The sequence below is a fragment of the Hyla sarda genome, chromosome 5, assembly GCF_029499605.1.
Source record: "Hyla sarda isolate aHylSar1 chromosome 5, aHylSar1.hap1, whole genome shotgun sequence".
NCBI lineage: Eukaryota > Metazoa > Chordata > Amphibia > Anura > Hylidae > Hyla > Hyla sarda.
Genome location: NC_079193.1, coordinates 257638174 through 257664239, shown reverse-complemented (window position 1 = coordinate 257664239; position 26066 = coordinate 257638174). Strand labels below are relative to the sequence as shown.

Here is a 26066-nt window from a genome sequence, read left to right as displayed (position 1 = left end):
CATAAAAATTTGATTCAAACCATTAAACAATTTAGGTTATTACTGATCACACATTCCCTTAAAATCTTGTATTGTAGCATGGTCTTATGATGCCTATGCAATGTAATATAATATGACAACCTTTGAAGAAAGGGGCATGTTGGATTTTGTGCAAAAAATACACATTCGCGAGGATGTTATGGGAGATTAGTGTTGGTTGAATAAGTATTCTGCTGACAGCTATCAAACGTGTATGACCAGTTTTGGCTGAAGATCCTTTAGTTAATACCACTGTTATTTCCTCATTCTACAGGCAAGCAATCCATATGGTATACATCTTATATGTACTGTATACTAAAGATGGTAGCTGATCATTCAGTGACACATTTCAAATGAACAACCCTGAATGTGATGTGAACAGGATCTTAAACCCATAATGTATACTGTACATATCTTGTATATATTATTGTGAGTATGTGCAGTCCTTTGGGTTGCACTTTATTATCCTCTGCATCTTCGTTACATTATTTCTTGTTATTGCCAAATTTCATAACTTTAATCTTATGTCATTCTATATTGTATAAGAAAGCCTTTCAGGATTTTACTTTATAAAATCACTGGAGAAATTCTGTATACAATTCAGGCCTGCAAGCTTTTCTGTTTTTGCTTTCAGCCTTGATTAATGATCCAGAATCTGATAACCTCAAATATACATCATATTTCCTAGTATAAAAGAAGAAAACAGCATTAGTGTCTGATTTTCCTTTTGGCTTTGAAAGGGGAACTTCAATACAACATACAAGTTATCTTGGTCTGAAAGGTTCCCGTTGTAACTAGCAAGGACTATACAATCATTAAAACGTGTAGAGCTGTGAACCCCACTGACTTCCACATTGCTAAGAGCATAGAGATCAAACAAAATAATTTATATCCTGAACATAAAAGAAAACCTCTACTACTATGGAGATTTCCATCAATTTCTAAAGAAACATTCAACCTAGATATGAACATGTGTCGTATGGATGAAAAACTTCATTACTAATAACTGTGAACCGCTCCCACGTGCCTGTTTTAAGAAAACCAACAGTTAGAAGTGAAGAAGCCAACTATAAGTATTGAAGAGAGTGCGTGCAAGACCACCTCAGTAGAAAGACGGGTCAGAACATGAGAAGGATAGGATTATTTTTGTCTCCAGCTGCCTTAAAGGATAGTACAGGGATAGTATTCACAGTGACGTCACAGTGCAAGGGATAGAGCATGCAGTGATGTCACAATTTATTAATAATCCACTTTTCAAAGTTACATGTCAGTTATCACGCAAACAGTGATGTCCCAGTAGTGGAATAATGCACATAGTAACGTCACACTAGAGTGATAATGTGCCAGTGATGTCCCAGGATAGAGATAATGCAAACAGTGATGCCACAATAGCAAAATAATCCACTCAGCAAACATGTAGATCTGAATAAGCCTACTGAGTTTTGTATGGGTTTACGTGAGGGTAATCCTGAGCCCACTTTTTTCTAGAAGATGTTCTCCAACATTTTTATTGATTTATCAATATCCAATTGATAGGGATCTGACTCCCAGCAAACTCGCTGATCAGCTAAATGATGTGCCTGATCGCATATTCATGGCCTGTCCTAAGGATAGGCTAATTATAAAAAAATATATAAAAAACCAAAACAAAAGATAAACCACTGAAGAATGTTTTTTTATATTTTTATGTCATGGATATATGATTTTTATATATATTTTTTTTAATTCTGTGTTCTTACCCCATGATAACTTATTTTTGACCATTGGTGATAAAATATATAGGGGGAGATTTATCAAAACTTGTTAAGAGGAAAAGTTGCTGAGTTGCTCATAACAACCAATTATATAGCTTCTTTTATTTTTGAAAAAAAAAAAAAAAAGACCTCTGAAAAATGAAAGAAACGAACTGATTGGTAGCTATAGGCAACTCAGCAACTTTTCCTCTGGACAGGTTTAGAGAAATCTCCATGATATAGTATATGGTAACAAGATACAGATATTGAGAGGGACTCCGGTGAAAAACAGTTTTTTTTTTTTAATCAACTGGTGCCAGAAAGTTAAGCAGATTTGTATCTTACTTCTATTAAAAAATCTTAATCATTCAAGTACTTATTAGCGGCTATATGCTACAGAGAAAAAAAAAATAATTTAATCTGTAATATACAGCCGTTAATAAGTACTGGAAGGATTAAGATTTACAAATACTTTCTGGTATCAGTTGATTTAAAAAAAAAAAAAAAAAAAAAAGTTTTCCACCGGAGATTACCCTTTTTAAATATAAATTTCTTAGAAAGTCTACTTTCATAAAGTGCATGTGTATGGCATATTTTGCTCTGTATAATTCCATTTTAAATTAGGCCCCATGGCTACATTTGGTATCCGTATCACACTAACTCTGAATACAGTGGTCGTATGGGTCCTTATTATATGTATTGCAGAACAATTATGCTCTGAAAGCAATGCGTCTAGAGAAAAGTATGATGGTCCTAGAGGTGCCATGTTGGCACAAGCAATATAGGTCCATGCAGATAGAATATATGAATGCATGGCCCCTTAGTCTAGCCAGAAGTATGTCAAATGTCTTGTCCATCAGGTCCATTAGGTAAAAAGAAAATAGCAGAATACAGAACGTGAAAGTGTTAAACAAACTCCAAAGGTCAATGCTGAAATTTATTTATATTTGGTTATTATAAAAAAAACTAACTAAAATAAGGAGTCTTGGAAGGGGGCATAACCTGCCATTCCTTATATTTAACTTGAGAGGTGAATTTATCACCTTGAAGTCAGATCAGGTCTGCAACAATCTGGCTTTTGGCCAATTTTCCTGAAGTTGATTTTGTGGTTATGGCAGATTTCCACACCATGGCAAGCCTGGACCTTTCATTATCACTCATGCAAAGCCGCAAGCAAAGCCACAAGCAAGTGGAGAATTAGACACCGGCCATCATTCCCCAGCTCAGCAAGCTCCTTGTTTAGTCTCTTTGAGTGCTTGTTTCTTTATTTATCCCACTGATTATTTTTGACTGAACTTAAATGCTATGAATATTATTATAGAAAATAAATGTAAAAATACCAGAACAGCACAAAAGCAAACAGTGCACTTCACTTCACTCTACCTCTTATCATGTTCACATTACCCCAGGAGGAGGTCAAGAGCTTAAGGGGTACTCCACTGCTCAGCGTTCGGAACAAACTGTTCCGAACGCTGGAGCCGGCGCCGGGAGCTTGTGACATCATAGCCCCACTCCCTCATGATGTTACACCCCGCCCCCTCAATGCAAGTCTATGGGAGGGTGTGTGCCAGCTGTCACGGCCCCTCCCATAGACTTGCATTGAGGGGGCAGGGCGTGACATCAGGAGGGGTTAATGGCAGACATCAGCGCGATCACTGATGTACGCCATTACCGGCGTGTCCCTGGCTGCTGATTGCAGCGGGGACCTCCCGCGCATGATGCGAGCACCGAAAGCTTGCGTCATGTATAGGACGTAAATGTACGTCATGGTGTGTTAAGTACGAGGGCACCAGAACGTACATTTAGGTCCTATGTCATTAAGGAGTTAAGTGGAACATGTCTGTTAAACCTGTCTCGATCTGTCATGGTTTTATATTAGACCATCTGTCTATAACACTAAACTAGAGGATGTGATAACACACACAGAACAGCTCCCCATGCTGACTTGTCATAGGGCTAACCAACCTGCATGACAGTTTCTCTTCAGAACACCAAAGGGGCACATTTACTATTGAAAATGTGCCAGAATTCTGGCATAATCTATGCCCCTAAAAACTGCCTTACCGACTTGTGCCACATTTATTATGAATTTTAAACACTTTTTAGACACTTTTCCCCAGCATCCGACAACAGGGGTGTGTTTCAGCAAAGGAGTGCGGTTTATGATGCTCCACCCTGCACCAAAACAGTAGGTGTAAACTTAGACTGGACAGTCTATAAAAGATCTAGCAAACATTATGATACACTGGGATAAATCTGGTGCATTCCTAGACTGTCTAAATCAGTGTTCTTCAAGAATTGAGCTTCTAGATGTTGCAAAACTTAACTTAACTTCCAGCATACATGGACAGCCACAGGCTGTAGGCATACTGGTTGGGAAATACTGGTCTAGTCCAAGGGTCTATTCACACGGCAGAATTTCCGCTTGAGGAATTCCAATTGCGGAATTCCACCTCAAATGAAAGCATATAGATATTTATGGGATTCTGCACTCCCATTCACACTTTTGAATTTTCGCTTGCGGAATTCCACTAGCAGAATTCCGCAAGTGTAAATTCAGAAGTGTGAATGGGAGTGCAGAATCCCATAGAAGTCTATGGGCTTTTAATTTGAGGTGGAATTCCGCAAGCATATATTCTGCTGTGTAAATAGACCCTTAAAGGGGTACTCTCTTTAAAACATCTTATCCCCTACCCAAAGGATAGGGTATAAGATGTTAGATCACGGGGTTCCCGCCCCTGGGGACCCCTGCGATCTCCAGGCTGGCAGTGGCGGTGTCCGGAAACGGAAGCTTGTCTATGGGAGGGGGCATGATGACTGGTACATAGCCATCAAGCCTCCTCCTATAGATGTGAATTGAGGCGGTGTGGGTGCCCACATTGCCAGTGATCAGGCACGGAGCGGAGTTAGTTTTGTTCACTGAATGACAGGGGTGCCGTGCCAGAGATTGCGGGAGTCCCCAGTGGTGGGACCACTGCGATTTAACATCTTATCCCCTATCCTTTGCATAGGGGATAAGATAATTCCAGTGGAGTAACCCTTAAAGGGTTCACTAGAATTTTTGGGCTATCTGGGCCAGAATGATTAGTTCAGAATCCAATAACGTACAGAGCTTTTAAAGACATGTGCTAAATTCAAGATAGACTTGTGTTATCATAGTAAGAAGATAAAGATTACCTTGGCATTTTGTAGAGCTGGTTGATAACTGGATGGTCTGTAATACATTCTATGGGTAACGTCTGTGTGAATATCTCCAAGGAATAGCTCCTCCACCAAATGATCCAGGTTATGATGCAAATACTGTTTTTCCACACGGATAAGTTGAAGTTCATGCATTGCAAAATTGAGAGCCTCTAAACATTTAAAACTGTTGTCTTCTTTCCATAGATCATATCTAACATCTGCTTTCCAGGGCTTGTCTGTAGGTATGCTGCCAGGACATGTTTGGTTCACCAACCATGTGAGGTTCTCAGCTACGCTTTCACTGTGAGGCACTACTTGTACATGATGAAGTTGGTAATCAGCCTCCGTCCCACCACGGACAATCCAGGATGCCTGGCGAAGACGGACCTTTCCACGAATAACCAAAGTGTAGGTGGGATTTGTACAATGGTTGCCTCCATAATAGAACTGATATGCTTTAAATGTGTTATTGTTAAAAAAATTGTAGGATCTTGTCATGTACTCAGGCCCGGACCGAACTTCACATCTAAATTGTTGAAACAATATATAATTAATAAATTGTTTAAATTATTTCACATTTTTAATACTTTTTTCATAATGAATAGAAAGATTCATACAAATAAATTAACAATAGTATTACTTGTTTTTTTTTTTCTAACATTTTCTTGGCTGACTATAGCAAATGAAAATTCTGAATATTGAAGTAGACCACAGACAAGCAGTTAATGCTACATAAAAAATAATCCCAGCTGCTTCTGCTGTCATGGAGTCCTGTTTTTGAGGTGCAGCACTTTTTGTATTTGGGGTCAGCAAGCGCAGTTGCCTGCCCAGCCAATCAGTGGCTGAGGCAGGATAACACTGTGACTGCTGATTGGCTGAGCAGGCATGTGCTGACCCCATACATAGAAAGTGCTGCACATTGGGATCGGAAATCCATGAGTCTATAAAAAAGTAAAAAAAAACATCAACACTTGAATACCCATTTAAGGGTGCTTTCACCAAGGACGTGATCTGAATGTAAATTGACACTGAACTGTGTAGATTTGCCACTGTGGATGTAGTTGCTTATGGTAGATTGTGTATAATGTTTTTAGATTTAGAAACTAAAATAAATGTATTTAACAATCTCCAGGAGCGGATTTGGCTCTGGATGGGTACTATTTGATTGCAACCAATTGTTAACATGGCCAAGCCTACCCCTTGTAGCACATAATCAACTGAATCTGCCATTACCCACAAACATTAACTTGTTGGTTGGAAAAAGTAGTGTCTGCACAGGACATAACATTTGTACAACCTCTGCCTCTCCGTTTTTTGGAAAATCTAATCTCTTTATAAACTATAAGGGATCATCATGTATTAATAAAACAGCAAGTTGCATATGGTTGTCCATAAGATAGCCGTAGTACGGGATAATAACACTGTCACGACACAAGGAAAAAGCTAAATAAAATGATCAAATAGTTTGTATTTTAGAATATCTTAAAAGTGTTTTTAAAGTCTTCATAGTTGCCAAGACCTGTAATAATCATCATAATCCAACAATCTCTTATTAAATCAAATTTAATTATAGAAAAACATTCAAACTTATGCTCACCAAAGAAAACACTCTGGGATTTACAGTCTTTGTGTGTCATTAGAAAAAAAAAATCACAACACACAATAGGTGTGCACTGTTTTTTATGCCTCACAGATTAGACTGTTCATGCCTTAAAGGGGTATTCTCATCCTGGCACTAGGACTTCCCAGCCCCCCTCCCGTAGTTACATAAACAGCTTATCTTATGGTGCTTTGCTCCTTACACAACTGCCATTACAGTCAGTGGGAGTTATACAAATTGCGTAAAACAGCCAGCTTGACTGTTCTCAGCTTTCTGGCGACCTCTGGCACTCACAAGCAGGCCACAGGGAATTGGGTGCCCTAGTACCAAGTTGGATATTCCCTTAAAGTTTCAGGCAGCATATAAATGTCTAATACAAAATAGATATCTGCTCTAAAACGTATTTGCTTCTTTCTGTAGTGTTAGCCTAGCAAACACATGGGAATTGCCAGCTACTTTTCATGAATTAAGTGCATGATGGTTCCCATAAGCAATGTCAAAAAATAAACTCTAAAGTGGTTGTTTCGGTTAGAAAATGAGCTCAGATACCTTATTCAGATTTTGGAAATGAATGGAAGGGACTCCTTCATTAGGAATCTCCATTCATTTGTTGGACTTCAATTTCAATGGGTACCAGGTACCACTCTATTATTTCTGCAGGGGGCACTGCATTAAATCAGAAAAAATGTAGCTTGGTTCCCCTGCAGATTACAGCTGAACGGGCACCAGCAGCAGGACAATCCATAGGATCCACTTGTTTTAAGAGGACTCTTCTAACAATGGGCAGAGACCTAAGCAGTGCAGGTAAGCACCAGATGTTGCAATAAATAAAAAAAATAAAAAAAAATAAAATAAAAATATATATATATATATATATATATATATGTTTGTGTCGTATATACTCGAGTATAAGCCGAGTTTTCCAGCACCATTTGATGCGTTCATGCGCAGGGACGTCACTGCGCGTCGTCGTCAAGGCAACGTCACTAGTCCGTGGCCAGCCCGGAGCGGAGAAGAGGGCCTCCCAGTGAAGATGGACAGCCCGGAATGACTAACCCTCCCCACCGGACGGTCCCTGCAGCATAGATGGCCAATGATGGACGGCCCGGACCAGCTCACCCTTCCACCACCGAGAAACTGGGGAGGTGAGTAGAAAACAAAAGGGGGTCTAGATGATGATAAAGGCCGCAGTGGTCTTCAACCTGCGGACCTCCAGATGTTTCAAAACTACAACTCCCAGCATGCCCGGACAGCCATCGGCTGTCCGGGCATGCTGGGAGTATGAAGCAGGCTACCCACCATACCCACCAGGTATGGAGGGTAGCCTGCTCCATACTCCCTTACCAGGCCAATGCTGCATGCTGGGAGTTGTAGTTTTGCAACATCTGGAGGTCCGCAGGTTGAAGACCACTGAAAGGGATTGACAGGCGGTGATGATGAAGGGGGGGGGGGGGATGTTGACGGGGTGATGATGATGAGGGTGATAATGACAGGGTGATAATGAGGGGGGTGATGATGACAGGGTGATGATGACAGGGTTATGATAACAGGGTGATGATGACGGGGGGTGATGATGACGGGGGTGTTAATGACGGGGGTCTGGATGATGACATGGGGGGATGATGTATTTCCCACCCTAGGCTTATAGTAGAGTCAATAACTTTTCCTAGGTTTTTGGGGTGAATTTGGGGCTTCGGCTTATATTCGGAACGGCTAATACTCGAGTATATACGGTATGCAAATATATAAGCTCAGCTCAATACTCAAAACAATATATAATGGACAAAGAATACATCTTCGGAATAACAGGTCAAACAATGTATCGTTACTGCCTGTGTCTGTGCTTTGAAATTTTCCAATTTCTCTATTTTGTCTTTTTTCATTGAACCCAAGGATTTTTCTTACCCTCAAACATGAAAACAAATCTCATATTCTTCTATAGAACCACAACATCTAAGTGTTTATATAATCCAATCTGAGTGGTATGTCAATTGTAGGGAATGCAGCTTTTAATGACAACTAAGATACATTAATAGCCACAAAGCATAATAGGGTCGGTTCCACATTCCAAAACCCTCAAAGATCCCCCTCTGACAACAAAGTTAAAACATGTGAGTTACAGCCTCATAAGGAATGAATGTGCTTGATTCTAAATATAAATGGAAAAGAAACAGCAATGGTTTGCCAAGTACTTCTGGGGCCAGACAGTAAGGAAACTCTCTATAGACAGGTTTCCCCTAGTGTGTCCTATGCCAGACCACAAGGAAACAGGAGACGGTTTGTTGTGGCTTCAGGCTCCACCACTTCACGAGTGGACACAGGAATCTTCAAGCCAGAGCAAGTGCTAAGACAGTGTCATGTTTATTCTTTGGTGGATATAAGGCAAATAATGCAGATTTCTGACGGCGACCATCAACAGGGTTCAGTGATTTGGGGTAGTGGTGTCATATGCGTAAACAGGATGAACCTACAAGCTATAGAGCAATTACTGTACAGTATATGTAATATTGTAGTGGAGCGGAAATACATGAACATCATCAAGTAGTCCATGGCAGAAATGTGATCACATTTCTGCGATATTCTTTAAAGAGAACCTGCCATCACTTTCATGCTGCCTAAACCACGAGTCATCAGGATGGTCTCTGGAGGCTTCTCCTTGACCCATCGGTTTTGATTGATGGATTATTCGATACTTCCAAACAGGTGTATATTTAACATTCAAGGTTAATGAGACAGGGAGAATCCACCACAATGACATGTGGTTCAGGCAGCATGGAAGTGATGACAGGATCCATTTAAGGTAGGTGTCAGCCAGCAGCACTGTACTGGTAATATTCTCAGCCACCCCATTAGATGATTTTTAATGTATTTATTAAAGAAAAATGGTCAGCCTGTTTACTACACTAAACCCAATAAACTGGGTTATAGTGTGTGTGAACAGGAGTCCGATGAGGGGTCACTGACTAAAATACGTACCTTAGGTCCGGAGATATGTGCCACTGGAGATACGCTGCTATATTCTGTCAATTGCATGCAGGAGGTGGGCCCCGTCAGCTCAATTTACATATTAATTGTTTGTGACTCCATGTCCTAGTGACAGTCAGCGCATGTGCTCACGTGACCACCGACTCAACGTCACTAGGATGTGGAGTCACAGAGGATGAATATGTAAATGGAGTAGGCAGAACTCGCCTCAGGCGTGCAATTCAGAGACTATAGCAGCAGATCTTCGATGAGACATATCTCCGGACCTAAGGTACGTATTTTAGTCAGTGACCCCTCATCAGATTCCTGTTCACACACACTTTAATCCAGTGTATTAGGTGTAGTGTGGGTGAACAGGCTGACAGTTTTCCTTTAAGGTAACTTCTGTCTGTTTATTCTTTATCGCTACATATATGCACAGATAAACTGGAAAAAAACATATAAACAAGAAGACTGGTAAAACATAGAAATGGGCGGGGGTAATCTTGTGGCCCAAAAAGGTGAGTTACATTCTATATCCTAAGCTAGGAGAAGCTTATCATGCCCGTTTATATGGCAATGTTTGTTTCACAGTTTTTCAGAGATGTTTTAGAAATTAGAAATAAGGCCGAATAAAATTTTGTTGCAAAAATGATGTGGTTACTTTAAAGTCTAAAGTGAAATACAGAAAACACGAAGCAGATTTTTGGAATCAGTAACAATTTTTTCATTTAACCCCTTCCCCACCCCTCAAATTTAGATTTTTGTTTTACATTGTCTTCCGCCTCCCCTTCTAAAACTCACTTTGTATGTATTTTTCCACTGACAGTTGTGAGTTGTTATTTTTTACAAGAAAAGCTGTACTTTTACTGGCTCCCTAAAATTATTTGTAGGAGTTCAGAGTTCACTGAAGATGACTTGCTAAATTTCTTCTATGGGTCAGTAATGTCAACAAAAGCAAATTTGGATAATTTTTGTTTTACCATAAAAATTGTTAAAAACTTAAAAAGAAAGTGCATTGCCGTGTTTTGACCTAATTTTTCTCCTATGAAGCTTGGTTAAGGCTCTTTATTTGTCCTTTGAAGTATATATCAGTACCACCTTTGCATAGATTTGACTCTTTGATCACATTTTATTACATTTTTCTGGTTTTTATTTATGTTTTTTTTTAAATACTCTTTTTATACTCTTAAAACTTTTATTTACTTTTGTTTTACACTTTTTTTTGTATCCCTATGGGACTTTCATTCAATTGCTAACATACAGTAGGTCAATACATATGCATTGCATTGGTCTACAATATGCGATCAGTGCTCTGCTGTATCAGCAGATTAATCAAAGCAGGAACCAAGGCCTAGCAGAGGTCTCAGGCTGCCTTGATAATATCATGGGGTTGCCAATAGGTACACTATGCCACCAACGAAGCATCAACATACTTATTAGATGCTGTAATAGCTATCAATTGTGGCATCTAAACAGTTAAAGGATTGACATTGGAGTGATCTCCGATGCTGGTCATTACTGACATGTGTGAGCTTCAGATAGCAGCTGGCACCCACCGGGTATGGTGGGTAGCCTGCTCCATACTCCCTTACCAAGCCCATGCTGTAACTATATCTCATGGGGCAGGAAGAGGTTAAAGGCTGTATTCTCTATGTGCTTCTCTCATAGCATTATCTTTAGGACATCAAAAGTTCCAGAAAAAAACTTGTTTCTAATATACAAAATAAAAAATAAAAAAACATAAAATTAACTGTAAATGTGCCATGAAATGCATCAGATTCACCCGGTTATTTAAGTGTTTAAAGGGGTACTCTGGCGCTAAGACATCTTATTCCCTATCCAAAGGATAGGGGATAAGATGCCTGATCGCGGGGGCTCCGCCGCTGGGGATCTTGCACGCAGCACCCCGTTATAATCAGTCCCCCTCCCATAGGCTTGCATTGAGGGGGCAGAGCGTGACATCACACGGGGGCGGAGCCGTGATGTCACAATGCTCCGGCCCACGTGATCGCCAGTAATCAGACCCGGAGCGAACATGCTCCGGGGACTGATTATAACTGGGGACTGATTATAACAGCGGCGGGACCCCCACGATCAGGCATCTTATCCCCTATCCTTTGGATAGGGGATCAGATGTCTTAGCGCCGGAGTACCCCTTTAAAAATGCTATAAAAGTAGTGTGTGTGTGTGTGTGTGTGTGCAGCATGCCTAAACAATAGGGTAAACCAACTTTTTTGGCGTAGTTTCCATAGCAAAGTCTGACCACTCCATTGACAGTAGTGTACCATATTGGAGGTGTTACTTTGAATCAGCCACTAGTGACCTGAGAGTAAAGTATCTTATGTGATCTATTTGGCTATGGACAAAAAATGAGGTACAAAATTGCAAATTGGAAAAAGAAATGAATGGGATAGAGATCTTTACCCAGTAGAAACCCAGTGTCCCTCAATGTTTGGAGGCATCTGCACTGTGACACGGGCTCCATTGTGTAAATGTTTCAGCATATGGTGACACTGCGACTCTTTGTAAGTCCTCCACGCTGTTTTCTCCAGAGATCTGGGATAAGACCTGCTGTCACTAAATAGAACATTGGAGCCGTCACTTAAACCTATGAGCAGAAAAGAAAATATGAAACAAATTAATGATTGGAACGAATCGTGCTTTAAATGTTCCATATGTATGGAAAGTTATATTTCCTCAAATTGTTCAACACACTATTGCTTCAGCCCATTGAAATCATGCATAAATAATGAATAAAATCTGTGTCAGGACTTGTGGAAATATATGGTATTACTAAGGCAACTAAAGTAAGTAGCTGGTATAATGTGCCTGAAGTGATAACAACATCTCAATGACATAGGTTTACAGGTGTTTATTATGTAGCCTATAACTATTACAGCTATGTAAAATTATTATCTACAACTTTTAACTTTTTTACATTCTAAAGAGGAACTCCAGCATATAAAAACCCCTGCAATCTCCCGCACAGCGCCCCCGCTCTCAGCATGAATACAGCAGTGTAGACTACAGCACAAAGCTGCGACCGACATGCCCCCTCCATGCAGCTCTATGGCAGAGCTGGAGATTCGAGTGTAGCGCTCTGGCTGTCTGCATGGAGGGGGCATGTCGGCCGCAGCTTCCTGCTGTAATCGACACGCCCCATTCAGGAGGAGGGCCAGGGCGCTGCACTCGAATCTCCTTAGGATAGGGGATTACGTTATTATTAATGGGAGTACTCATTTAACAAATTTCTCAATTTGTTTTCACCAAGTATAAAACAATCTGTCACTGCCTGAATACTATTGACAACCAGAGTTGACCTCTTCTGACCGATCTCAAGACGGAAATACTCAAGAAGACAGATCAAGTAAATAACATATACCTTAGGATGACCATACAGGTGAAACTTGAAAAATTTGAATATCGTGCAAAAGTCCATTGTATTTCATTAATGCAACTTAAAAGGAAAGGAAGCATGACGTGCTCCAAAATCTCCTGGTAGACAGATACATGGACTCTGGACTTAATGAAGTACAGTGGACCAACACCAGCAGATGACATGGCTCCCCAAATCATAGTAATGTCAGGGCTTTGGGGTTTTCATGAGCTGTAATCCATAATCCTCACAATTATGACAAATCACAGCTTGAACTCTCTTGCTTTGCATGTAATGAGTCTCTCGCATATATTAGTTTCACCTTTTAAGTTGCATTACGGAAAGAAAGAAACTTTGCACAATATTCACATTTTTCGAGTTTCACCTGTACACATTATCTGCCAGCTACAGATATCACTCATGACTTCCCCCATACACATGCATGCTGGGATCAGCTAACATGCATGTGTTCTAAATGAGCCACTGCTGGAAACAGAAGGATTGCTTTTGTTGAAGTTCAAATGCCTGATTTTTCTCTACCCTAACATTTGCTATTCAAGAAAAGTTGGGAGGTCCCTTAAAGTGTACATGTCATGTAAATAAAAACTTGACATTTTGACAAAAATTTGGACAAAAATATTAATTGAAAGGTCTCAGTGCTTAGACCTCCCACTCTTTTTTTTATGAGACTGAGTGGAAAAAGTGTCTGGTACTTTAGGAGATCACTGCAAGCCAGGGAGCTAAGGGGGATATGGCCTGTTTTTCCCAGCTTTTGCTACAGGTCGGTGGGGTCTCAGCACTAAGACTAAGACCAATACAAACTTTTGTTACGCATCTGAGTCATTCACTCACTTGCCCAATACCCTGCCACTGCTGCTCCAATCGTACCAAGCCCTAGCTGATATCCAATTCCTAGTCCCAGTCTCCACTATGGACAGTGATAAGCTGAGGGGGAATTTCCTGTGTTTCAAGAGGAAACTAGGAAGTAGTGATCATCTGGAATTGTAAACCATCAGAATGGCAGCAGTTAGGGATCAGGCAGTTAAGTACAGTTTTTTACTACATTTTGTGCCCTGCCTGACCATTTTTTTAAAATACAGTGGGGCAAAAAAGTATTTAGTCAGCCACCAGTTGTGCAAGTTCTCCCACTTAATAAGATGAGAGAGGCCTATAATTTTCATCATAGGTATACCTCAACTATGAGAGACATAATGAGAAAAAAAATCCATAAAATCACATTGTCTGATTTTTTAAGAATTTATTTGCAGATTATGGTGGACAATAAGTATTTGGTCAATAACAAAAGTTCATCTCAATACTTTGTTATACCCTTTGTTGGCAATGACAGAGGTCAAACGTTTTTTGTAAGTCTTCGTAAGGTTTTCACACACTGTTCCTGGTATTTTGGGCATTCCTCCATGCAGATCTCCTCTAGAGCAGTGATGTTTTGGGGCTGTCGCTGGGCAACATGGACTTTTAACTCCCTCCAAAGGTTTTCTATGGGGTTGCGATCTGGAGACTGGCTAGGCCACTCCAGGTCCTTGAAATGCTTCTTACGAAGCCTCTCCTTCGTTGCCCGGGTGGTGTGTTGGGGATCATTTTCATGCTGAAAGACCCAGCCACGTTTCATCGTCAATGCCCTTGCTGATGGAAGGAGGTTTTCACTCAAAATCTCATGATACATAGACCCATTCATTCTTTCCTTTACACGGATCAGCCCCAAAGCATGATGTTTCCACCCCCATGCTTCACACTAGGTATCGTGTTCTTTTGATGCAACTTAGCATTCTTTCTCCTCCAAACACGATGAGTTGAGTTTTTACCAAAAAGTTCTACTTTGGTTTCATCTGACCATATGACATTCACCCAATCCTCTTCTGGATCATCCAAATGCTCTCTAGCAAACTTCAGACCGACTGGCACTGCATGATTTGAGTCTGATAACAAGTTCAAACAGTTGCCATTAATACAAGTAATGAGTGGAGGACAGAGGAGACTATTAAAGAAGTTGTTACAGGTTTGTGAGAGCCAGAAATCTTGCTTGTTTGTAGGTGACCAAATACTTATTTTCCACCATAATTTTCAAATAAATTCTTTAAAAATCAGACAATGTGATTTTATGGATTTTTTTTCTCATTATGTCTCTCATAGTTGAGGTATACCTATGATGATAATTACAGGCCTCTCTCATCTTTTTAAGTGGGAGAACGTGCACAATTGGTGGCTGACTAAATACTTTTTTCCCCCACTGTATTTAAATATTGCATAATCCCTTCAATGAAAGCCAAGGTATTGGACAGATGGCGCTGAAGAAGCAAAGGAAGTAACTATTCCTACCTTGTGCAATACTCTCTGCTAACACTACATACAGTACAGACTATAACCTGACAGAATAACCATGTCCATTTATAGATACATGAGGAAACATCATTTGTAGCAACCTGTATTCATTCAATCAAGCATGACATAAAATAAAAAGATCCATTGTTTCCAGAGGAAGCCATCCTAAATACAACAAACATAAAAGTGACAGCTAGGAAATCATGTGGTTTAAAGTTGCCTCATTTTTATTTTTATATTTACATACACGGAGCTGTTTAAGGGCTGATTTTTTGCACCATCAATTGCACTTTTTATTTATTTTATCTGCAATTCTGGAGTTCATATTAAAATAGTGCAGACATTTCCACATGGGGTGATTCTAAATATTTGTACTTTGGAAAGGGGGAGGGGATTTAATCTTTTTCTAATATTTCAATTGGTTATACTGCTCAATGCTATGAGGCAAACTGTACAAGAAGAGAAGAGCAACGATCGGCAGGAGTCCTCCAGGTGCCATCTTAAGTCATTGGGCCTCTTTGATTACCCTGTGTGTGTGTGGGGGGGGGGGGGGGGGGGGGTGGTGGTTGGGGACTGTTACATAGGGTTAATAGGGTTAGGCAGTGGGCATTTATTATTATTTTGTGGTTAGTTTTCATTACATTTTGAGGGTCATGAAAATAATTAAAAAAATAGTGCATGCATATAAAGTGTGCAGCATGGTATATTACAACTTTAAAAAAGGGAAAAGGATTTAAAAAAAAACAATTTCATTCTAGACACATTTTTCAGAATATTTTTTATCAAGGTCACCAGAAATCTTCTGTTTGGCGGAATGTCTTAAATGAGAATAAAAGGCCTGCTTTTTCCCCAAAGGCAAAGTTCAGTATTTGTTTTTACATGTTTTGGCTATACCTGATTTTTTCCTTCATGCAGTGTTATATAAAGTCATCCTCCTGTTGCATGTATATGTTTGGACACAGATATGCTATGATGATAAGTATGACAGTATTCACTTGTACTTGCCAACAGTATCCGTGATGACATTACTTTGAGATGATCTCACCCTGGATTGTGTCTTACAATAATTGTTATTGCGTCTAAATTGCTACTGAAAGCTAAAATACATTCTATACGATTACCAGGCTTTACTTGCACAAATATAATTTATTAAAAAGAAAAGTTAAATTGTTGCTTTGTGGACATTTCTGAATTTGAAAATGATTTCAATTCAATTGTATATATAAATGTTTAAACCCTGGCCATCTGCAAAAGCAGCGACAAAAGAGAACTTACTACATATGGATTCTTGCAGTTCTTATTGGACTGTGAGCTGTATAAATCCGAATGCAATAAGTTCCCTCAAGTTTAAGTCAATGTATTTTTAAAAAATGACCATACATGTACATTTTATACATAGGTTTGGCGAGTTATTTTCTACTTTTCATTGAGGCTGTACGGTATTATAGGTACTATAGGGATTAAAAGGGACAGCATACATAACATTGATCCTGAAACTACACCGCATTGCTAACGTCACCTATTATCCTCCCAAATATTAATACTTATTTTTACTCAAGTTTTTTACTTTTGGAATTGTATTTTCCCAATTACAGTAATAGTTGTTTCCTTTTTTAATCTCATAGGAGCCGAACAACGAAAAACGGTGGCAGATTGGATAGGCTGGGTTCCCATATGTCTGGCATCCAGGATAGTTTCCTACCGACGTGCACCGGAGGGAAACTGATGCTTGAACTGATCCCATTTATTTGAATGGGACAATTCACAATCATCCAGAGTTCCAATTTTGACACTGGACGGCACTGAACTGGGGAACATAGCTTGCGGCGTTCCCCTGTCCGGCATACAGAAACAATGGACACCGGATGCCATACAACTGATGACAACTGATGCGCTTTGTCATCAGTCATGGCATCAGTTGCTTCAAGATCTAGGCTGAGTTCAACTATGCTGAATGCCGGACATATAGGAACCCAGTCTAACATGATAGATACCGATGGTACCTTATAAGCCCTGTTGACCTTAATGGGATCTGATAGATCTCCTACATGGTGTTCTCACTTTAGCGGGCAAAAACATTCTGCGCTATTTTGATCGGGATTTACGAAATCTGTAAAGACTCTATAAATAGAAAATGGAAGAAGACTTGAGGAAGCACTGGTAATGCAGTTTCACAAAGTTATATTCCTTCAGGTCAACGATACAACTGTGGCCACAGTGGTATCGTTGACCTGAAGGAATAAAACTTTGTGAAACTGCATTACCAGTGCCTCCTCAAGTCTTCTTCCATTTTTGGATTGCTTCTCTTGGTCTCCGGAGGATTGAGCACGGATAAGAGTTCCAGCCATCAATGTCCAGGTGTTGACCCGACATACACTATTACTCCCTGCTACAAAAGGTACGCGGCAGTGCCGTACTCACTATATCTACTATATGGACTCTGTAAATAGATCCTTAGTTCCAGATGGTAAGAAGATCATAGGCTGTGTTTACAAATGCTATTTTTTTAAGTAATTTTGCAGTTTTTTTAATGACATGAAAATACTCTTAATATCTGGAAAAAAAAAGCTGCAGAAATTGCACCAAAAATGTAAATTGTGAATACAGCCTTACACTTATCAATAAAGATTTGTTGAGGGCTCAATATTATCCAAAACATTGCGCTATTTATGATGAAGGGCTTTGTTCTTTGTTTCAAGGAAGAAGCTGCTTACTTGTTTATTACAAGAACGGGCTCCTCTTGAAGATGACAAGAAGCGAAAGATAAAAGGCACATTTCAGTCTCAAGTTCTCTCTAAAGTAGATCTCTGCTGATACTGAGAACAAAGGCATGTTTTGTCTGGAAAAAGACGACCCACATGTAGCTCAGCACTTGTGATAGAGGAGACATCTTAAGAGGAGCTTTATGAACTAACTGCGTTTTGTTTGCCTGTCGTGAAGTCAAGATACAGTAGTACTTAAAGGCACATTCTATATCCCTTCGGATATGTCAGTCTGATGACTGGAGGCAAAACTTGCTCATGTTATCAATGTGAATGTTCCAGCTGAGGGTGGGGATTAACCGCTTCAAAGCACAGGGTGTATCTTCCTGGAGAAGTCATACTTTCTTAATAACAGATTTCAGTCTCCGTTTTCCAAACAATCACATGTTTTTCTTCTCTATACTGCACACTACGTAAGAGACCTTTTGATTGAAAACTGGCCTATTGTCAATATATTTATAGATAATATTTTTAAAAGGCATTTAAATTCAATAGTCGCTGCTGTACAAAATGCATAAAAACTGCCCCTTTTATAGACCAGTGTTTTCCAAAAAGTGTGTCTCCAGCTTTTGCAAAACTACAACTCTCAGCATGCCCAGACAGGCTTTCCGAGCATGCTGGAAGTTGTAGTTTTGCAACAGCTGGAGACACACTGTTTGGAAAACACTGCCCTAGACATTACAGTAGATGAATGACAGCCGAATCTAATAATTTTGGTGAGATCACCTGACCACTGATTGGGTTGGACATGTTGGATTTCACTTTGCCATATCCTTTTGTTTTCAAGAAATGCATAGCCGCCATTTTCTTTTTTCTTTTTGTTCTTTTCTCTTCTCTCTTTTCTCTTCTCTCTCTTTTCTTTTCTCTTCTCTTTTTTTTCCTTTTCTCTTCTCTTCTTTTTTCTCTTCTCTTCTTTTCTTTTTTAGTTTCTCTTTTCTTTAAATTTTTTCTCTTTTCTTTTTTCTTTTCTTTTTTTTCCCTGTTTTCTCTTCTCTTCAGTTTTTTTTATTTTCTTTTCTCTTTTTTCCTTCTTTCTCCATTCAGAACATAAAACATCCTTGGTTGATCCGTGCGTGTATTTCCATGGAAATGAGTAGAGATGAGCGAATTTACAGTGATTCGATTCGCCACAAACTATTCGGCTCGGCAGTTGCTGACTTTAGCCTGCATAAATTAGTTCATCTTTCAGGTGCTCTGTTGGGCTGGAAAAGGTGGGTACAGTCCTAGAAGACTCTCCAGCCCACCGGAGCACGTAAAAGCTGAACTCATTTATGCAAGATAAAGTCATCAACTGCCGAGCCGAGAAGTTTGTGACAAATTGAATTATTGTTGATTCGCTAATCTCTAGAGATGAGGCTAAATCCTGATGATGTTTGTATGAGCAAAACATGTTAGAGAGGGTACTCCAGCCAAAAATTTCTAACCAACTGGTGCCAGAAAGTTACACAGATTTGAAAATGACTTCTAGTTCAAAATCTTAATCCTTCCAGTTCTTATCAGCTGCTGTTTGCTCCAAAGAAAGTTGTAAATTCTTACCAGTCTGACCACAGTGCTCTCTGCTGACACCTCTGTCCGTTTCAGGAACTGTCCATCCGAGAGGTTCACTTTGTGGTTTTGCTCTGGCTCTGGACAGTTCCTGACATGGGCAGAGGTGGCAGCAGAGAGAATTGTGGACAGACTGAAAATAATTCACGACTTTCTCTGGAGTATACAGCAGCTGATAAGTACAGGAAGGCTTAAGATTTTTTAAATCTCTGGATTAAAGGGGTCATCCAGGATTCTGAAATACAGCACTATACCTGTCCTCAGGTTGTGTGTAGTATTGCAGTGCTTAGTTCCATTAAAGTAAACAAAGCCGACTTGTTATAGCATACACAGCCTGAGGACAAGTATATCACTTTTCTTAAACAAAGCAACTATCTTTTTCTAATCCTAAAAAAATGCCTTATAGACTAAGGTTTTTAATTCCTTGTGAATAAAACAATGGGGTGTCTTGGGGCCTCTAGTGGAATTTTGGTTTATGTGATTGAACATCAATGGCCCTATACCCATACCTGAGGTACAGCTTTTGGTCTAGGTTTACATGTCTTTGGGATAGATACAGTAGCCAAACATGCATATGGTTGACATATATCTGAAATATATGGCCACCTAAACCTATAATTCCTAGAATTGTGCCTTTGCTTGCCCCAACCTCAAGTACCTGGTACAGGAGGACAACAATATGAATGCAATCGAAATGGATACACTGTTCTGGCTTTACTGGGCTCCTTAATGGGGACACTGTGATTGGTATCTAGTATGAGGACATTTGACCAAGGAGTCATGTTGGAGTCACATTGGCCACTGCGGTTGATCATCTTGACTCTTTGGTATTTAAAAGAAACATTGGAAAACATTTTTTGATGGTGTCTTGTTCAATTGGTATTTATGGTGATAGCATGATGTCATTGTGTGATGTCATGCTTCACCAGATAGAAAATATTTTCAATAAACCTGTCAGACTGTTCAAATACAGTAATGTTTTATGTCCAGGTAAAAACAATAATAAACATATCTACTCTCTGTTATATGCCATGGGTGTTTTGAAGAACAAAAAAAGGGATTTGCCTAGGACACTGCTGTTTCCAACATCCCTTCATCTTGTGGGGACGGCACCTGCCTCTTCTATTCAGAGGTTTTCAATGGTTGTTTCACTTAGCACCTTGGTTCCAGAAGATTTTCTGGCTTTAACAAACTCCAAGCACATGTTTACTGACACACTGAAGAGCCGTTCAACTGTTTTGTCTTGCACTGACCCGCATGTAATATAGCGGAGAACTCCAAGAACAAGTGCTATCCAGAAATGCTTTCATGTGGAAACCACTTATTTAGTGACACATGAATGTGGGCCTGTCAGACACCTGCAATTTCTTTTACTTGTCTGATATGGTGTAGATTGATGTTACAGCTCTCACATTACAGAGAGGATACCCACTGAACCGGTAAATATTCCAATAAATGAAGAATATATTGTCAAAGTAAATAGTCAGTACAATTGACAGGTATAATATGAATATATATAAATATATATATATATATATATATATATATATATATATTTTTTTTTTTATGCAAAATAGAAAAACCTTGAGAGACCAATACCATGAGAGACAGGACAAGAAGCCTATTTGAAAATATTAAATAACTAGATATTTAACATTAAAGAGCTTTCTGGGGACATAAAATCTTTTACATATGGCTTGCTTGCACCCCCTGTCCACCAACGGCGGTGCCGCAATATAATTTCAGGTCGCTGTTGGTTGCTATGGCAGCAGGAGTTCAGATGATGACCTCCTGTATGCCTGTTACGGAAGCCTTTGAGATCCAGCCAGAGGCTGTAGTGTGTGCAACTCATCAGGTTATACTGTGCTGCAGTACAAATGTATTTCAGCATAGTATAACCTGTAAAAAGTGAAAAAAATTATAATAGGTTCTTCAATAAAAGTGTAAAAAATAAAATCAATAGATGCCCCTTTCCCAATAAAAGCCTTGTATTAAAAAATAAAAACACAAATCATATACATACTAGGTATTGCCACGTCCATAATGATGTGTACTATAAAGCTATAATGTAAATTAACCTTCGCAGTGAATGCTGTGAAAAAAAACTACAACATAAAAGTGCAAAATTCACAAATTTTGGTGCAAATAGCAGAATAAAAAAAAATATGAAAAGGTAGCATGTACTCTATCGCATAAATGATACCAATAAAAAGTAAAGCTTGTTCCGCAAAAAATAAGCCCTCACTCAATGGCGTTGGACAAAAAATAAAAAAGTTACGGCTGTCGGAAAATGATAACACAAAAAAGGGAAAAAAAAAGAATTTTGCTAAGAAAAGGAAACATAAAATGGGTATCGCCATAATTGTATATATAAAATGGGTATCGCCATAATTGTACCGACCCACATAATAAATATAACATCACTTTTACCGCACAGTGAACACCATAAAAAAATTATAAAAAAAAAACGCCAGGAATGTTCCAGTTTTTCACAATATTTTGGAGTTAAAAAAAAAAAAAATGCTGCATCATTAGGGTAAAAAAATGGATCTGTCCTTAAGGATGAACATATTATGCCAGAATATTGTCACAATTGCATTGATGAATATGCCATGTTATGCCAATGCAAAGTTATTATTTTTTTCCTTAAACATGTTCATCAAATCACATCTGACCATTTTAGTTCTGCCTATGCCTCAAATATAAATAAAGAGCCGTACAACATAGAGTTTGAATACTAATGTTACTAAAATGCACAAGCAACAAACTAGTTAGCATAAATGGTTTACATGGTTGACGTCTGAGATAGAAATTCCCATAAGCAGTGGAAATGGGCGATAATGGACATGTTCCAGCTGAAGTTCTCTGACACAATGCAGGATCTACAATATTTTTACTTGGAAAATTTCCCCAAAGGAGACCTTGTTGAACATTAGGGGACTGTCTGCATTGCACGGCGGTTTACTGTTCATAAAAGGCAGGTTCATGAATGTGACAGAACTGCTTCCAATCAAACCTTCTTGGTCTATATTTTAGTATGAATTCATACGTTTACTTCAAATCAAATAAAGAAATGGCCCGAAGATGTCTGAATTATTAAAGTACTGAACTATTCCTGCTGCCATTAATGCATGCAAAGGTCAGGATCAGGAAAAAGTTATCATTTCTTGGGTTACCCTGTCAAATTTGGGTGGGATTTTCTACATTCATAATTATAAAACTGATAACACTGACTTTTAAGTTAAAGGGGTACTCCACCCCTAGACATTTTATCCCCTATCCAAAGGATATGGGATAAGATGTCTGATCGCGGGAGTCCCGCCGCTGGGGACCCCCGCAATATAGCACGCAGCACCCACCTGTTACTGCTTCCGGCAGCGCTGGAGGTTCTGGCTCCCGACCATGGGAACAGAAGATCGCAAAGTCACGACTCCGCCCCTGTGTGACATCACGCCCCGCCCCCTCAATGCAAGTCTATGGGAGGGGGCGTAACAGTTGTTACCCCCCCTCCCATAGGCTTGCATTGAGGGGGCGGGGCGTGACGTCACACGGGGGCGGAGCCATGATGTCACAATCCTCCGGCCCCGTGATCGACAGTAATCAGATCCGGAGCGAACATGCTCCTGGGACTGATTTTAACGGGGTGCGGTGTGCAAGATCACGGGGGTCCCCAGCGACGGGACCCCCGCGATCAGGCATCTTATCCCCTATCATTTGGATAGGGGATAAGATGTCTAAGCGCCGGAGAACCCCTTTAAAGTTCAGCTTCACCAGAGATGACTTTAGGACCATATTAGGGGATGGCACAATTAGTCATGCCCAAATATAATGCTACTATCACACAGGGTTGTTGTGTATGTCAAGGTTTATGTAACTGCTTGGAATGTCCATCAGCAATAATGTTCTGTTTTACAATATTCTGTAATGTGGAATCTCTTGAAATGACAGGTTGCTATAAAATGGTAGTTTGTAGTCTGCTGATGTGTCTGTAGAATAAAATATAGAAGGGTTCGACAAATTGTCGATTGACGATCAATTCGATCAATGATGGATACCAAGTGCATGATAGTAGTTCAATAAATACTCCAGAATAAAGTTTTTTCTTCAGTACACTGCTCATGGTACCTGCTGCCATTGAGAAAAGTGCTGTGCATGTTTGCATCAATGTACTGCTAGTGAAAAGGAGCTTAACTCCTTCAGGACGGACCCCATTTTGGCCTTAAGGACCGGAGCGTTTTTTGCACATCTGACCACTGTCACTTTAAACATTAATAACTCTGGAATGCTTTTAGTTATCATTCTGATTCCGAGAATGTTTTTTCGTGACATATTCTACTTTAACATAGTGGTAAATTTGTGTGGTAACTTGCATCCTTTCTTGGTGAAAAATCCGTAAATTTGATGAAAAATTTGAAAATTTTGCATTTTTCTAACTTTGAAGCTCTCTGCTTGTAAGGAAAATGGATATTACGAATACATTTTTTTTTTGTTCACATATACATATTCAAAGTTCAGCAGCAATTTTCCAATTTTTCACAAAATTTTCAAACTCGATATTTTTCAGGGACCAGTTCAGGTTTGAAGTGGATTTGAAGGGTCTTCATATTAGAAATACCCCATAAATGACCCAATTATAAAAACTGCACCCCCCAAAGTATTCAAAATGACATTCAGTCAGCGTTTTAACCCTTTAGGTGTTTCACAGGAATAGCAGCAAAGTGAAGGAGAAAATTCAAAATCTTAATTTTTTACACTCACATGTTCTTGTAGACCCAATTTTTGCATTTTTACAAGGGGTAAAAGGAGAAAAATTTTACTTGTATTTGTAGCCCAATTTCTCTCGAGTAAGCACATACCTCATATGTCTATGTAAAGTGTTCGGCGGGCGCAGTAGAGGGCTCAGAAGGGAAGGAGCGACAAGGGGATTTTGGAGAGTACGTTTTTCTGAAATGGTTTTTGGGGGGCATGTTGCATTTAGGAAGCCCCTAAGGTGCCAGAACAGCAAAAAAAAACACATGGCATACCATTTTGGAAACTAGACCCCTCGGGGAATGTAACATGGGATAAAGTGAGCCTTTATACCCCACAGGTGTTTCACGACTTTTGCAAATGTAAAAAAATAAATAAAATTTTTACCTAAAATGCTTGTTTTCCCAAAAATTTTACATTTTTAAAAAGGGTAATAGCAGAAAATACCCCTAAAAATTTGAAGCCCAATTTCTCGCGATTCAGAAAACACCCCATATGGGTGTGAAAAGTGCTCTGCTGGCGCACTACAGGTCTCAGAAGAGAAGGAGTCACATTTGGCTTTTTGAAAGCAAATTTTGCTCTGGGGGCATGCCGGATTTAGGAAGCCCCTATGGTGCCAGAACAGCAAAAAAAAAAAACACATGGCATACCATTTTGGAAACTAGACCCTCGGGGAACGTAACAAGGGGTTAAGTGAACCTTTATACCCCACAGGTGTTTCACGACTTTTGCATATGTAAAAAAATATATATATTTTTTTTACCTAAAATGCTTGTTTTCCCAAAAATTTTACATTTTTAAAAAGGGTAAAAGCAGAAAATACCCCCCAAAATTTGTAACACAATTTCTCCCGAGTACGGCGATACCCTATATGTGACCCTAAACTGTTGCCTTGAAATACGACAGGGCTCCAAAGTGAGAGCGCCATGCGCATTTGAGGCCTGAATTAGGGACTTGCATAGGGGTGGACATAGGGGTATTCTACGCCAGTGATTCCCAAACGGGGTTCCTCCAGCTGTTGCAAAACTCCCAGCATGCCTGGACAGTAAACGGCTGTCTGACAATACTGGGATTTGTTGTTTTGCAACAGCTGGATGCTCCGTTTTGGAAACAGTGGCGTACCAGACGCTTTCATTTTTATTGGGGAGGGGAGGGGGGCTGTGTAGGGGTATGTGTATATGTAGTGTTTTTTTACTTTTTATTTTATTTTGTGTTAGTGTAGTGTAGTGTTTTTAGGGTACAGTCACACGGGTGGGGTTTCACAGTAGTTTCTCACTGGCAGTTTGAGCTGCGGCAGAAAATTTGCCTCAGCTCAAACTTGCAGCCAGATACTTGCTGTAAACCTCCGCCCATGTGAGTGTACCCTTTACATTCACATTGGGGGGGGGGGGGGGGGGGGAGAACATCCAGCTGTTGTAAAACTACAACTCCCAGCATGCGCTGACAGATTGTACATGCTGAGAGTTTTAGTTTTGCAACAGCTGTAGGCACACTGGTTATGTATCACTGAGTTTGTGACCTAACTCAGTGTTTCACAACCAGTTGCAAAACTACAACTCCCAGCATGTACGGTGCATGGTGTACATTGACTGCTGAGAGTTGGAGTTTGCAACAGCTGGAGGCACACCGGTCGTGAAACACTGAGTTAGGTAAAAAAAAACTCTGAGTTTCACAACCAGTGTGCCTTAAGCTGTTGCAAAACTACAACTCTCAGCAGTCACTGACAGCCAACGGGCATGCTGGGAGTTGTAGTTATGCAACCAGCAGATGCACCCCTACAACTCCCAGCATGC

The 26066-nt window shown here is 39.8% G+C and overlaps 1 protein-coding gene across 1 annotated transcript in view; it reads right to left on the bottom strand.

Annotated features, from left to right (window-relative positions):
* APCDD1 (APC down-regulated 1) overlaps nucleotides 1-26066 on the bottom strand; it is a 103156-nt gene that overhangs the window by 30743 nt on the left and 46347 nt on the right. Inside the window, exons 2-3 of the mRNA XM_056521561.1 lie at nucleotides 11926-12109; nucleotides 4929-5460 (exon numbers count right to left, since the gene is read on the bottom strand). Coding sequence (XP_056377536.1) covers nucleotides 4929-5460; nucleotides 11926-12109 — 716 coding nt within the window. The remainder of the gene's footprint in view (nucleotides 1-4928; nucleotides 5461-11925; nucleotides 12110-26066) is intronic.